Source organism: Myripristis murdjan, chromosome 21 (assembly GCF_902150065.1).
Source record: "Myripristis murdjan chromosome 21, fMyrMur1.1, whole genome shotgun sequence".
In the NCBI taxonomy this organism is placed as follows: domain Eukaryota; kingdom Metazoa; phylum Chordata; class Actinopteri; order Holocentriformes; family Holocentridae; genus Myripristis; species Myripristis murdjan.
Window position 1 is genome coordinate 26046521 of NC_044000.1, and position 15000 is coordinate 26061520.

At 45.1% G+C, this 15000-nt stretch overlaps 2 protein-coding genes across 3 annotated transcripts in view; both read right to left on the bottom strand.

The window, feature by feature from the left end:
* The window catches only part of ccdc141 (coiled-coil domain containing 141), a 41096-nt gene extending 36837 nt beyond the window's left edge, over window positions 1-4259 (bottom strand). The window contains exons 1-2 of the mRNA XM_030080537.1: window positions 4035-4259; window positions 990-1326 (exon numbers count right to left, since the gene is read on the bottom strand). Of these exons, the coding sequence (XP_029936397.1) occupies window positions 990-1100 (111 nt within the window). The 5' untranslated portion in view covers window positions 1101-1326; window positions 4035-4259. The remainder of the gene's footprint in view (window positions 1-989; window positions 1327-4034) is intronic.
* Window positions 4260-6268: 2009 nt separating this feature from the next.
* Window positions 6269-15000, bottom strand: part of sestd1 (SEC14 and spectrin domains 1) — a 29323-nt gene continuing 20591 nt past the window's right edge. For both annotated transcript variants that reach the window (XM_030080519.1, XM_030080518.1), the window contains 9 exons: window positions 12982-13104; window positions 12201-12395; window positions 11641-11755; window positions 10840-10996; window positions 10289-10370; window positions 10067-10189; window positions 9185-9376; window positions 8911-9017; window positions 6269-8535 (listed from right to left, as the gene is read on the bottom strand). In XM_030080519.1, coding sequence (XP_029936379.1) covers window positions 8247-8535; window positions 8911-9017; window positions 9185-9376; window positions 10067-10189; window positions 10289-10370; window positions 10840-10996; window positions 11641-11755; window positions 12201-12395; window positions 12982-13104 — 1383 coding nt within the window. In that variant the 3' untranslated portion in view covers window positions 6269-8246. The remainder of the gene's footprint in view (window positions 8536-8910; window positions 9018-9184; window positions 9377-10066; window positions 10190-10288; window positions 10371-10839; window positions 10997-11640; window positions 11756-12200; window positions 12396-12981; window positions 13105-15000) is intronic.

Here is a 15000-nt window from a genome sequence, read left to right on the forward strand (position 1 = left end):
TGAAAATAAAGAAAATGCATTGAATGAGAAGGTGTGTCCAAACTTTTGGCCTGTACTGTATATCTATATATATCTATATCTATATCTATCTGTCTATCTATCTATCTATATCTATATATATCTATCTAGATATAGATAGATATAGATAGATAGATACAGATATATAGATATAACCTTTAACTAATGTCTAGAAATTTTTGGGGTCATTTGGTCAGTTATTAGAAAAATTTGAATTTTAGTTAGTAAGAAAAAAACTAATTGGGGAAAAATTGCCTAGGAAACTGTATTTATAATTACTGAAATTATATACTCAACATTATGTTAAAAATGTCTCTTTTTTGTTGCTTTATTTAGTCATTTAGTCATTTCCTTGTTTTTGTTTTATTTTTATTTTTGTCTCTTTTTTTTCTTACTTTTTTTTTGACTGGACTGAAACTGGGAGAAAGATCTGAAACAAGTTCAGGTCAGAGGTCAGAGGTCACATCTTCTTCTGTTTCTGTGTTTATTTATTTTACTTTTTTAATATACAAACTGTTTTTATACACTTTGTTTATACATGTTTTTGGACTGTTGATGTTTTAGGATTCATTTTTAAAAGGTATTTATTTATTCGTGTCGCAGAGTGGAGCTGTGGAAAGTAAAAAGGTTTCCAGCTTGCTGTCCTCAGATTGGTTGATTGGTTGCTATGACTATGACATTTTTTTTTACCCACTGTGTTGTTTTAATAAAATATGAAGTCATGCTGCAGTTTTCCTCTTTAAAGAGACATTACGTAAAACTGCAACTCAAGTGAGAACTGTTTAGACTCAACCAACAAATAACCACAAAATAAACGGTGGTTGAGTCTAAACGGTCCTCATGGAGATTATTCCACGTGTTTTTTTTGTTTTTTTTACGTCTCACTTTTTTCCTTTTTTTTTTTTTCCTGTTTTTGAAACTTTATTCTGAGCTGCAGCAGCACGCTGACAGCTGATTGGTCGGCGACGTACCTTGAGGACAGAGACAACGATCTGTGATTGGCCGGCCTGGACAACGATGGTGCTGAGCGTGGTGAAGGAGGCTCCTCCTCCTCCTCCTCCTGCGGCCCCGCCCGCCGTCATGAAGGAAACTTCTGCCTCTTAAATCTGCTGGGATTAGAAAATCTGAAGCTCTGAGCTTGCTGCTTCCTGCTGCCTTGTTCGCTCCCTCGTTTCCTTTCCTCAATGTCTCCTCCTGCTCTGCTCCTCAGACCAGAGCTGAGCCACTGGAAACCAGTTCAACCAGTTCAACCAGTTTCAGTCTCAGTGCAACTGGAATCCAGTTTGTGGTCACTGAGAGTTGAAGCTTCTGTAGAACATGAAGAACATGGAGAACATGGAGAAAATGAGGAACATGAGGAACATGAGGAACATAAGGAACATGGAGAACATGGAGAACAAAAGGAACATGAGGAACATGTGGAACATGGGGAACATGGGGAACATGGGGAACATGGGGAACATGAGGAACAAACCCTAGGACACTGGATCTGTTCATCATTAAATGTTCTGGATTCTGTGCGTGGTAAAATGCACCGGCAAAGTTCCACTGACGTGTTCTACCAGGTTCCTTCATTAAATGGAAGGGAACATTTTCAGTTTCTTTTCTCCCTGAAATGCTCTGTTAAAGGAACATCTCCCCGACTTCCCCACTTGTTGGACACCATGTTCTCCTCGGTACCTCCAGTGGCTCAGTTCCTGTGGGTAGAAGAAGATAGAGATCCTGCACACTGTAGCTGGAATCAACAAAATAGTCTATGGACTATTTTGTTGATTCCAGCACCTGGCCAAAGTGGTTTTTGGATGTTTTTTGGAGTCGTTAGCCTGGCTCCTGGCTGCTGACCCCCGTCTGGTGGGATTTTTTTTCACAAACATTTAAACATGAGACATCAGAGCTGGCATCACTGATGTCATTTTAACAATCAAAAAGAGTTTTAATTTTTTAAAAATATGTTTTGTATTTTTGTGTGAGTTTTCTACCAATGGGCTGTTGTTGCTGTTTTGTTTAATTTTTCTCTCAGCAAATTCACTTGATAAGCGAAAATGATAAACAACATATTTTTAAAAATGAGCAGAAATCTGTAAACAGTGACATTTGGCTCTGAATGGAACTTCATGTTTATAATAATTCAAACATCACATTTAAAGCTCAGATCTGTGAAGCTCCTCTAATGAACACTTCAGTTAAGATGAAGCCAAACGTTTCAGAGGGAAACAGAGGAGCTGCAGCATGAGGAAAGGAAACCAAAGTGTGGTCCCGGGGCCCCCAGGGGTCACTGAGGGGCTGCCAGGGGCCCTCAGTTTAATTTCATTCACTCGAGACTGTTAGGATGCAGAAAGTGTGTGAGGGATTATCTGAACAGTTTAATCTCCTTGTGATTTGAAACTGAAACAAATCTGTGGGAAAAGGGCGATTTGACAAAAACTTACAGCAAAAAACTGTAAAAATACAACAAAACTAAATGAAGAATGACTTAAATGATGCATTTCGAGGTCAGTTCAGTGATGCTGCTCTGAGGTCAGATTCACTGTTTAAATGCATTTGACAATAATAACAATAACAATAACAACAACAATAATAATAACAATAATAGCAATCTGTAGAGACGAGGCTCCTGCAGGCTCTGTAGTTTGCTGAGGCTCCAGATAAACAAAAAGCAGCCTGTAAAGCAGCAGGCAGAGAAACCAGGCGGTAACATCGCTGAGTTCAGGTGATCTGTTTTAAATCCCGGTCAGTCTGTCCCGACAGCAAGAGCTCTCCTCAGCGCTCGGCTTTACACCTCATACAGATTCATGCAAACTGCTGACAAAAGGAAGTGACTTTGTGCTGAAGCAGTGATGCCTTCACTGCGGGACAGGAAGCTTTGGTTTCCCCTGACAAGCTGAACTGAAGGAACTTTTTCAACTTTGAATCCAGGACTTCAAATATTTCTGCTTCATCATATTGACACTTTTATCAAGCAAAAGACTTGAGGACAGAAACAGTAAAAATCTGTGAATGAGCTTTATCATTACTATTATTATTATTATTATCATTATTATCATTATTATCATTATTATCATTATTCTGGCTCTGACCTTCAGCTGTGCTCAGTAAAAGGCAGAGAAGTGAAGTGGTACAGTACCTGAAGCCCTGTCGCAAAACTGGAGAGCGAGACGTTTCCCTGCTGCTGACCAAACCGTGTGTGTGTGTGTGAGTGTGAGTGTGTGTGTGTGTGTCAGACAGGGAGGGAGAGCGAGGGTAAAAATAGCTGCAGGATTCCAGCAGCCTGACGGGCTCTCTGCTGTGTGTGTTCACGTGTCGACGGGCAGCAGAGGAAACACGACAACTGTAGAAGAATAAACCTCAACATGAGATCAAAGTCAACAGGAGAGTGTGTGTCCTGCTGCACCACAGTGTGTGTGTGTGTGTGGTGTATGTGTGTGAACCCTGTGTGCTGAGAGGAAACACAGGAGCCTCTCTCTCATGTTGCCTTCAGGTTCCATCAGACACCTGCTGTCTCTCTGCAGGCAGACATCACTGCCAGCCTGACCCAGTTGTCCTGTGAGACGGAACGAGCAGCAACTGCAAACTGAGAGCTTCATTCCCTCCAGTTCCTCTGCATGTTCATAGTTTTCTCTCCAGAATGTTCCTCTGATCTCCTCCCAAAGCGAGCAGTGGGATTTCAGAGCTGCCACATCATTTCTCCTCCCTTTCCTCCAGCCGCTGGTTTCCATTCATTCCACTACGATATGAACATGAACTTTCAGAGCCTTCACACTTTCTTCACTCCAGTTTTCCATCAGCGGAATAAAGTCCTCCACATGAGTTTTCCTGAAAGCAGCAGCACTGTTGTGTTTTCAGGACTTTTTCAAACCAAAACGCTCCCTCCTCCTCCTCCGCCAGGGAAAATAGTCCCCGGGGAAACGTTTTGCTCTCCACAGCCAATTATCAGCTGTGTGGTTTCTGAATGTTGAGGACTTTGTTCACCACAGAAGCAGAACATTATGAGGTGGCTGCTTCAACCACAAACTCACATTTTGATTCTGTGTTGAGAAATCTTTAGTTCCTCAGCAGGATTTGATAAACACTTTGTTGACGTGAACAGAAAATGTGAACAGAAAAACGTGAAAAACAGCGTCCCCGCCTGTCAGAGCTGCACTGCTAGCTTCCAGAAATTTCTACTGGTGAAGAAGCATCAACACACTTCATTAAAGTTCCACTAAAGATCACGCTTTACGTTCTACGTTCAAAAAGTTCCCTCAGAAAAGTTTTAGCAAGCTGTGAAGCTCAGCAGCACACCTGCCCACGTTATGACCTCACACACGTGCCGCTCAGATTGGCCCGTCAGCCGGCTGGCTCTGCTCAGGTGACTGGGATGTGGGCGGGACTCCTGTCCAGTCACTCACCTGGGGTGTATTCAACAATGTTAGGGTACGTAATGTTGTGTGATGTTGTCTCATTGAATGGTGTGTTTGGTTGTAACGTTTTGTAACAGAGAGCAACATGCCTCGGAGGTAGTTTTCCTTTTCCTCCCTTTTGTGGGCGTGTCACAGGTGTTATCCAGTCAGCATCAGCCTGTATTGAAGCCTCCGGGATTTAAAACGCTAGTGCTCCATGGTCTCATGGTCTCATGGGTTCACACTAACCCTGAACCTCCGGAGTGTCCCCCAGGTTTTGGGTTTTTTTCTTCGGTGGTTTAAACTGTTCACATAGTATTTTTCTACATTCCTTGTTTACAGTGTTTATATTGCTCTTTGGTACTGTTATCTGTATATACTGTTTATTGTGTAAATTGTGTAAATTGTGCTTCGTATCTTGCTATCCACTTTGCTGCTGTGATGCGTGAAATTTCCCCACCGTGGGACTAATAAAGGAATATCTTATCTTATCTTATCTTATCCATTATGGCTTCCAAGTCGCTATATTAGTGCAGCCTATGTTTAAAATGTTGCCCATCATTTGAGGAGGTAAAAGCACATGTATGTGGTGAGTATGATGATAAATCAGACATAGTTTATTGTTTTTCTAAATAATATGGCAACTTTTATTCAACTTAAAACAATAAACAATAACTGTTTTTTTCATAGTGGACACTGAATGTATTGCAGTACCCCTATAGTTAATGATCCATGTAATGTCCTGCTCAGACAGTTCTTCGGCTACAATGGCGAGGACAATGGCCCTCTGGGCTTCCATACTTGCAACGCTTGCGTAATGCAACAGGTTGTTCAGAACTTTATCGTTTCTGTTAGCTTGACATTACATACCGGTACGTCTGCTCAGAATACACACCTGCTGTCGGTCTGATCTGGATCCATGGGACCAAACGGAGGACAGGTGATGTTCTGCTCTGCTGCTGACATTTAAAATGAAAATACATCTCTGTATGTTCTCTATGAGTCTGTGGTGGAACATGAACAGGAACTGAGGTTCCTGAGGCCTGACAGTCACACTGAAAACAACAACAACAACAATAACAACAACAAAAACAGCTCACACCAAACCAGCAGCATGTTGTACATGAAATGATTTTCCAGGTAGAAAAGGCCTCCTGGGTGCAGCACCGACGTCACGCTGGGAAAAAGAATGAAAGCGTCTGCAGTGACAGACAGTTCAGGCTGAGCAGCAGCAGACATGAAGAGCGGCAGCGCCTCCTGGTGGCCGGATAGAGAAACACAAAAAACAAATAAAGAAATAAAGAACTGGTTCTGTTAGAGGAGCTCCGTCCTGCTGATCTGTTATAATCACTATTTTTTAAATTCTGGACCGCGTTCAGTGTTAAATGTTTGTGAGGCATCTGATCAGGCTTCAGTGATCTGACCTGTCAATGCAGCATTTTAATAATTAGACATTAGATAATTAGATTTTTCTTGTAATTTTCCAAATATATCTAAATTTTCAAGTTTTTAAAAAAAAAAATTCAATTTTTTTTTTCTTTTTTTGGGGTGTGTGTCTTTTTTCTAATTGTTTACAAATGTTCCTGTGAGCAGAAAATGTTCAGATACTCCTTCACACACTTCCTGCATTTTAACAGTTTCTAGTCAATTAAACTGAGGACCCCCTGACCCCTTCTGACAGGATGGTCAGCATTTTGAAGTAAAACGATTCATTTGTAAAAACTGAAGGTGCAAAGTCTCAACGCGGAAAAATCCTCCCACCTGCCTGCACTCAAACACATCACTTTATCCATCAGCTAATCAGAACATCGAAAAATAAATAATCAGCTCCATCTGAACATTAAAGTCAAATAAAAACAACAAACACAACAGGCTTCAAAAAGCTTATTTATTTAGATGATGATGTCATAATGATGTCATAATACGTCATATAGAGCGAAGAGAGCGAGACGCAGCGTCAGCGGTTACAATGCGGCAAAGCGAACCCTGAACGCATCACACACATACACACACTGTCACAGATCAGTTTGTGTGTGTGTGTGTGTGTGTGTGTATTTGTCATGTTAACAGGAAAACCAAACACTTCTCGATGCTGGGACCACCCACAGGTCACAGGTCACAGGTTGCAGGTCAGCCAATCAGCTTGCAGGACATCTCATGGCTCTGTCCTGATTGGTTATTACATCAGAACCTGAATCAGTTCTAATATGAGGGAGATATGAATACTGTTTTTATTTATTGGCATGAAAACGATCAAAAAAACAGCGTCTTCTCACCACCGGCCTCCAAAAACCCCGCCCACCTCTGGCCAGCTGTGACATCACTTCCTGTTTAGGAGCAAAGTGGGTCAACCTGCCGCCGCCGTGTGGGCAAACTCGCACCTGCGGTTAGTGTCATCATGTTTCATTTCAAATTAAAAGTCCCAGCTGCTGCTCGGTGGGGATGTTTGCTGACGCGCTGTAGTGGGCGGAGCTTAAAGGCAGAGAATTACTCCACACATCAGGCTGTCAATCATTTTAGAGTCTTAAAGTAGCGCCAGCCTCGAGCCAAGCTCATGCTTTAGCAGCCCTGCGGCAGGGAGGTGGGCGGGGCCAACCAACACAGCCAGCCAATCAGCAGCCGACGGCTCATTAAGATTCTGAAACGACTTCCTCACAGCGTCCTGTCACTAAACATCACATCATATTAGATTTGCTAGGATAACATGAAAACCCTGCCCCTTTAACCGTGTGTGATGATGTCATGACGAGCCCCGATGGCGTGGCGGCAGCAGCAGCAGCTCGACCTGCCGCCAGGAAGTGGGGAAGGAGGGCGAACGGTCGGAGGCACAGACAGAACTGGTAACCGTGGTAACCATGTTAGCACCATGGAAGCTCCGCCCACCTGGGCTGACAGGTGGCATGCTGGGAAGGCAGTTTGTGTGTGTGTGTGTGTGTTAGCGGTGTTTTTAGTGTTTCCTCTCCACCCTGCTGAGGGAGTGGCGCACACAGTTACAGCTCTGAGTAACGGTTCAGTTTTCTGAGGGAGAGCGAGATGTGGACCCCGCCGCCGCCGCCAGGACGCTGTCAGCTCAGGACCCTGCACACGGCGCCGTGATGGAGGGCACAAGCCGGGCCGGACACGAGCCGCGCTGCTTTCCGGCACGGCTCGCCTGCATAACATGGAGGAGGAAAATAAAAAGCAAGAATGTGTGTTTCCACCTCCAGGGGGCGCCGCAGAGGCTAAAGCAGACAGGAACAGTGGTCAGAGGGACTTTTCCAGAAAATCAGCTCGCTAAATCAGGCGTTTAGAATTTGTTTTTAAACTAGTTTTTGTTTCAAATTTTCCTGTCAGTTTTCATTAATGTTGTGCTGATGATGGTCCTGTCTGTCTGATCTGCAGCAGAAATATTGACAGCAACAGTCCAGTTACTGATCAATATTTGGAATCAAATGGACTGATCAGTTTAGAGCATTTAGCCCCACTGACCAACACATATTCTGCTCTGTTTAGCTCAGTGCTGCCCCCACTGGACACAACACTGAACTGCACTGTGTGTCTCTGTCTCACAGCAGGAAGTGGACGAGGGTCAGATCTAAATCTCTGAAGGCTTTCGGGAGGGGGGGGACAGGAAGCAACGGGGCTGATGGGAAATGTAGTCTTAGTGTGGAGAAACAGTCCACTGCTGTCAGACAGAGGCTGCCGTCTGATTGGTTGTCACCACACTGAGGCGGTGATGTCAGTGTGATGTAACAGGCAGCGGCTGCTCGGTGGCGCTCCGTTAGCCGTCCTGACAGAGCGAGTTCATCAGTTAATTATCTGTCTTTCATTAATGAGCCTCGTTAAAGCTCCTCGTTTTGGTGAGATCCACTAGCAGTCCTGGGTGGCTGGCTCGATTTCTTCATCCTGTAGCCCCGCCCCCTCTTCCTCCACCTCCTCCTCCTCCTCCTCCTCCTCCTCCTCTTCTTTCTCGTTCAGTTCCTCTCCTATCACGTCCAGCCCCGCCTCTGCCGGCTCATTTAGCACCTCCTCCTCCTCGTCGTTCTGAAGCTCCGCCTCTTGCAGCTGCAGCCGGCGCTCCTCCACCAGCAGGAGGCGCTCCCGGACTGCCTCCGCTGCTGCCGCCATGTCACCGGGGCTCCCGAAGTACTGCTCGCTCCTGCAGGAGAAACGAGAGAGAGGGAGGTCAGCCTCCTTTCTGTCGGAGACAAACCAGAGCAGCTTTTGTGTCATTTTTTGTGTCATCTTCACTAAACGGACGGCAGGAATCAGCAGGAATCAGCAGGAATCAGCAGGAATCAGCAGGAATCAGCAGGCCTTCCTAACTCCTCAACAGACTGGATGACATTTGGACATTTGTTTGTATGAGAGGACATTTCACGCACGTTTTATACCCTGAACATGATGGGAGACTGACGGCATGCATTTGTTTGAACTGTTTGAACAAGAAATCACTGTGGACCTCTTTATTCAACCTTAGTATACAGTGTGTGTGAGTGTGTGTGTGTGTGTGTGTGTGTGTGTGCGTGCGTACCCATCAGGGAAGATGACAGGTATGGTGAGTCGGTCCAGCAGTGTTTTGCCCACGGTGTCGACCTCCAGCAGCTCCTCCTCTCCTGGCAGCTGCTCCTCCTGCAGCACCTGAACACACCAGGAGACGCGTCACGCCTCACGCCGCACACGTATCACATCTGACACATTTATTCATTTATTTATTTATTTATTTATTATTACATGTCCAGTCACATTTTTGGGGGATTTTATTCAACATTTGCCATTTCCATGTGCATTCGTCGGTGATGTCTGACCTTCTCGGCGGCGGTGTGGAAGCCGAGGGCGAGCTCCAGGCGGTGCAGCCTCTCCTCGGCGGTGACGCTGAACTGCTTCCAGACCCGGTTGAGGCGAGGCAGAGTGTCTCCTGAGGAGCGGGTCGTGCAGCGCAGAGACTGACACAGAACCACGGTGGCCTGCAGCAGCTGTCGGCCGTAATCGTACGTACTCTGCAGACACACACAGGGTTTATAACACACAGGGGCGGGGAAAAAAAATCAATACTGGTATCATCCGAAACTAAACGACCTCAAGAATCATGTCATGCTGGGCCGTCTGAAACATCGCTCCAAAGTTCAGCTAAATCTTGTTGAGGGAAAAAACTGTCATGTGTTTCCAGCGGGTTCCTTGAAAATGGGTTCTCTGGGCAGCCACGGCTCTCCCCTTTGCAGACATGTCCACCTTCTGCTAATCCCATGCAGTTTGGGCCCCAAAGCCTGCAGTCCACATGTGTTCTTGTGGCCTGTTGTAAAATGGTGTGTTTGTGCAGACTGGGGCCTAAACAGTCTTGGAGCTGCATCAGTTGACTGGAAAGCTGAGACTCTTGTGGATTCAATGAGCCACATGTGATTCCTGTGTGATGATGTTGGCCCCTATAGCAGCCATTTCACTGCAGGCAGAGCATTTTGTCAAACTGGACGTCGCTGTAGAAAATGACCTCTAGTGACCTCTAGGAGAATCACAGCCTCATCAAACTTTACAGACACAAACTGGAGGATTGAGTATCGATTCAGGAGAAAAGCACTACTTTTTAAACCGGACAACTCTGCAACCTCAAAATTCAACATTCTGCTCGCATAAAGTAGGGCTCTCATCTTGAAATCAGACTCTTATTTTGTAAACAGGAAATGGTATCTGACCTGAGCGACGTCCACAAACTTCCTGTGTTTGTCCAGCATGGCTCTGGTCTCCTGCGCGTCCTCGCCCAGTCGGATGTGAGTCTTCAGCAGAGCGTCCAGCAGCTCGCCCAGCCACTCCACCGCCTGCAGCACGCCAACATCATGTCACCGCACGCATGCACGTGTGTGTGTGTGTACGTGTGTATGTGTGTGTGTGTGTGAGAGTGTGTGTATGAACCAGACCTGTGAAGCATCTTCTTCACATTTAAAGAGCTGGACCATCTGAAGCATCTTCAGCCTCCTCACATCCACCATGTCTTCACACCTGCACACACACACACACACACACACACACACACACACACACACACACACACACGCAGTCTCAGCTTCAGTCTCAGAGGACGGGAGAACAGCAGCAGAACATCTGACAGCTTTCAGTTTGTTAGTCACGTCTGGTTATTAATTAGCTTACAGTTAAATTAATCAGTTAATAGTTAGTTACCTCTGCTGTCAGTTAACATTAGTTAGTAGTTTAATGAGTCATGGACAGTAACATCATTTACCTCTGCACCAGGTCCTTGATATCCTGGTTAGTTAGTAGTTAGTTAGTGGTTAGTAGTAAACTAACAGCAGCAGGAGTCATTAGTGGTTGGTTAACATTAGTGAGTTAACAGTGGTCATCTCTGCTTGTGGAGATTCATGCTGTGCTTAGTTAGTTAGTTGACAGTAGTTAGTTAACAGTAGCTAGTTAACAGTAGTTAACAGTAGTTAGTTGTGTTTGGTTAGCGTACCTCTGCTTGCGGAGCTGCATGTCCTCCATCACCGCCTGGATGTGCTGGACGTTCTCCTGGCTGTCGGCTGCTGGACTTTCTGTTTCCTCCAGAGGCTGAGTGGAGATCTGGTCCAGCAGCAGCGCCCCCTTCTGCCTGAGGGCCTGCAGACCAGCCTCTGCAACACAGACACACATCAGCACTGTGACACACTGAGCTCCATGTGATGCGGTTACACGGCTACAGGCGGCGGTGCTGCAAAGCAGGAGGTGGAGGATCAGTCGCTGCAGAAAAACTGACTCGGCACTTTTCATCCTGATACAGCCAGATATGATTATTTTTAGCATCAGCTGACTGCTGCTGTTGCTTTCACATTGTGTATTTGTTTCCTCCTGCAGCGTCTGTCTGTCTCCGGGCTCTGCAGTCGGTCCGTCTGTCAGGATTTATTCCAGCAGTAAATAGTAGAGCTAAACATGAACAGAACCAGCACAAACCCACTGTGGCTCTGCATCTTTGCGACCTCAAACGCACCTGGACGCATCGCAGTGTTGATCACGCATCAAGATGCAGCATGTGTGTGTGTGTGTGTGTAACCGAAATTGGTGATAATAACATGAAATCATCAGTAATGAGCATGATCTCCTAGTTACTGGACTTCATGTGGTTGATTTATTATCACTACCACGATGTATGATAAAATGTTGTTTAAGCAGAGTCCAGTGCTGAGAGCCACACTGAAGCACGGTCACACACACGTTGTACCACATCACAGCAGGTGGTGATGATGATGGTGATGATGAAGATGATTTCAGAATCACAAACCGACAGTCTTCAGTTTCTCCTCCAGCAGTTTGAGGTTTTGCTGAATTGAAGCTCCGTCCACTGGAGCCACGTCTGCACAGAGCATGCCCAGCAAGCCGTCCAGCTGCTGCGACAGCTGAGACACACAAACACACACACACACACACACACGCACGCACACGCACACACACACACACACACACACAGATTAATATACATTTTGTATCTACTTATATATATATATGTGTGTATATGTATATTAGAGCTGGACAATATATTGATAATTTGAGATTAAATCGATATTGTGATATGAGTCTACACATTGTGTGGGATTTCAAATATGGTAATGTCATGATGTGGCATAACTGTAAACAGATGGAACTATCTGAACTTACCAGACTTTGTGTTTTATTTGTTTACATCATCAGTGTCACTTCATCATCTCCACACAGACTGAACATCATAAACTTTGTTAAAAGGTGGAGTTTATGGCAGAGCTGCATCAGACTGGACAGCTGGAGCTGAGGGAGGGACACTGAGTGTGTGTGTGTGTGTGTGTGTGTGTGTGTGTGTGTGTGTACCTCCTGCACGGTGCTGTGGAAGCTGTGTGCCGCCTGCAGGACGTTCTGCCGGCCCTCCAGCATTGCGGCCTGCCGGTAGCAGACGTCGCTGAGCTGCTGCTGCAGAGCCTTCAGCTCCGTCACATCGTCATCCTCACCGCCGCCCAGTAGGGCGGCGATCTGCTGGTTCAGCTCCACGTACACGGCGAACCACTCCTGCAGAGCGAGCACACACAGCCCTGTCACACCACCAGCTTCACTCCTGGCTTTACAGTGAACTTTACTGTGAACTTTACTCCGGGCTTTGTTTCAGAGTTCATTTTATTTGTCAGAGATTCAAAAAGGTTTTGCTTAATAAAAACTCAACAAAACATCAAACAAAATAAAGTCACAGAGATAAAAAAGTAAGATATTTTGTCTATAATTTTAGTTTATTTTAGTTTTGAAAACACACGATACAGTTTCAGTAATATTTTACAAATTTTCTGATCATTTTTTTGGTCATTTTTTTGGGGGGTGGGCGGATGATTTTCTAGTTATTTTCTTTTAATTTTGCGAAAATTTCCTGCTAATTTTCAGGTTATTTTTTGCTAATTTGCTACATTGCTAAACACTAAAGCTGTAATTCTGGTTATTAATTAATTATTTTGTATTTTTTTTTTTTGAAGATTTTAGGAGGATGTTTGGATTTTGATGTGCCTGTGGTTGTGATGGGGTCTGTTGTCCAGCAGAGGGTAGTGTGTATATATATGTGTGTGTGTGTGTGTGTGTGTGTGTGTGTGTGTGTGTGTGTATGTGTTACACTGTGCTGGCTCTCGATCTCCTCGTGTCTCTGCTGTAGAGCCTGAGCTGCTCTGATGGAGTCTCCGATGGCCTGCTGGGTCTTCAGCTGCTCCGAACCTGGACCCTGCAGCCAGGACACCACCTGACACACACACACACACACACACGAATGCATATGACCCATATGAATGCACATTTAAAGGGACAGTCTGTGACGTGCTTACTGTCTTTCGGTATGTCCTCAGTGTTGGGGTGGAATGTGTGTCTGCGCCTAAGAATGAATTTAATGCCGATGCTTCACCAACATTGTTTCAAGAATTTAACGCCAGCAAAGTAAAATGAAAGTAGGGACTGACCGATTATCAGGGTCGATCTTTAAAATTTTTTCTGTACTCAGGGTAGTAAAATTGATTGACATGACGGCCGATATGAAAACCACTGAGACTCCGCCTCTCCGTCTGAACTTCTACAGAGACAGACAGACAGGCAGGCAGACAGACAGGTAGACAGACAGATCAGTTATAGAACCACATCAGTAATCAAACTGAATAAAAGCTGCAGACTTTAATTCAAAGTCAGTAACTGATGACCAAATAACATGAACTTCTGAGTGAAACAGAATCGGGCCTAAAACTGAACCCTGAGGAACTCCACAGCTAACGAGTGCTGAGGATCAGGGTCTTTCACTGCAAACCTGTAACACATCTCTCCACAGGGCCATGAGGTAAACCTACATGGTGTCAAAGCTGTAGTGACATCACAGGATCAAAACTAGGGATCGATCAGTTATCAGACCCAGGAAAATATCTGGGCTGAAATTCAGAATTTTTCAATAATCAGTATTTTAATTTTGATTTACACAACGGCTGATATGAAAACCACTCAGACGCCGCCTCTCCGTCTGAAACACAGCGGAACAAACGTGAGTGGGCGGGGCCACATTTCTAATAATCTGGTTCCAGTTTCCAATGGATTTGTCTTAAATTTAGTTTGACAAAAAGGCAGAAAGTGACTGAGCTGCTTATAAATGGTTTAAATAAAGTTTCACTGGATTTCAATGTTTGTGGCCTGTGGACGGCGTCTGAAAACAGGCGCCGTCATAAACAGCAGCTGTGTCATTCACGTGTCAGGCTTTTATGCTGACATGTGATGATGTTAAACCAGTTATTTTAACCCCTGGCTAATAGCTAACGGCTACCTTAACCCTATGTTACACAAAGGAGGTTTCAGCCTGATGCTAACAGGCTAACTGCCCTGCCGGTTCCACTGGTCGGTCTGTCATCACTGCAGAGCCGAGCTTCTATTCAAACACTCAGAACTTTATTTTAAATTCTAACAGAGATGCCAAGGTTTCCAAAGATGCCAAACGTGTTGCTGAGTTCCAGGGAAACGTGTCTAAAATGATGCACAGGACATGCAGATCTTTTCTATCTGATGTGATTCTGCAGCCATAAAACAGCGGCGTCTTGGTTAGAATATTTCCCTCAGTATGCACCAGCTGAGGTGAAATTTAAAGGACAAAAGTCAGAGTTTCAGGAGTTAACAGCTGTCTGACGGTGATCTGCACAACAGTTTGTTCGGTTACTGTTTCTCCTTGTATCTGGAGTCTCCGCCCGGCCCCGAGGACCTCAGACAAAACCAGACATGTTCCAGCCTTCAGAGCACTGAAACTGGCACTGCGGCGTCACCGTCTCTCCTGCCAGCCCCTCAGCGCTCAGCAAACTCCTCACAGACAAACCATGTGTCCTGTCCTGATACAGGCCAGGGCACGATCCTGACATCAGACTGGCATACTAACAACATGCCAACAACTCAGGAGAACATCTGAACCTCTTAAGTTTCCAGGATCTCATGACCTCTTCCAGGACATTTTTCTTAATAAGTTTTCAAAATTTCCATAAGTTTTCCATGACCAGACAATAAGTCCATGAGTCCATTTCCAGAATTTTCCCGGATGCCTGGAAGCCTGCTGAAGTGTGCGAAGGTGTGTGTGACCTGGTTACTTCTAATTTTAAGCTCTAAACTGAGGCAACATGAC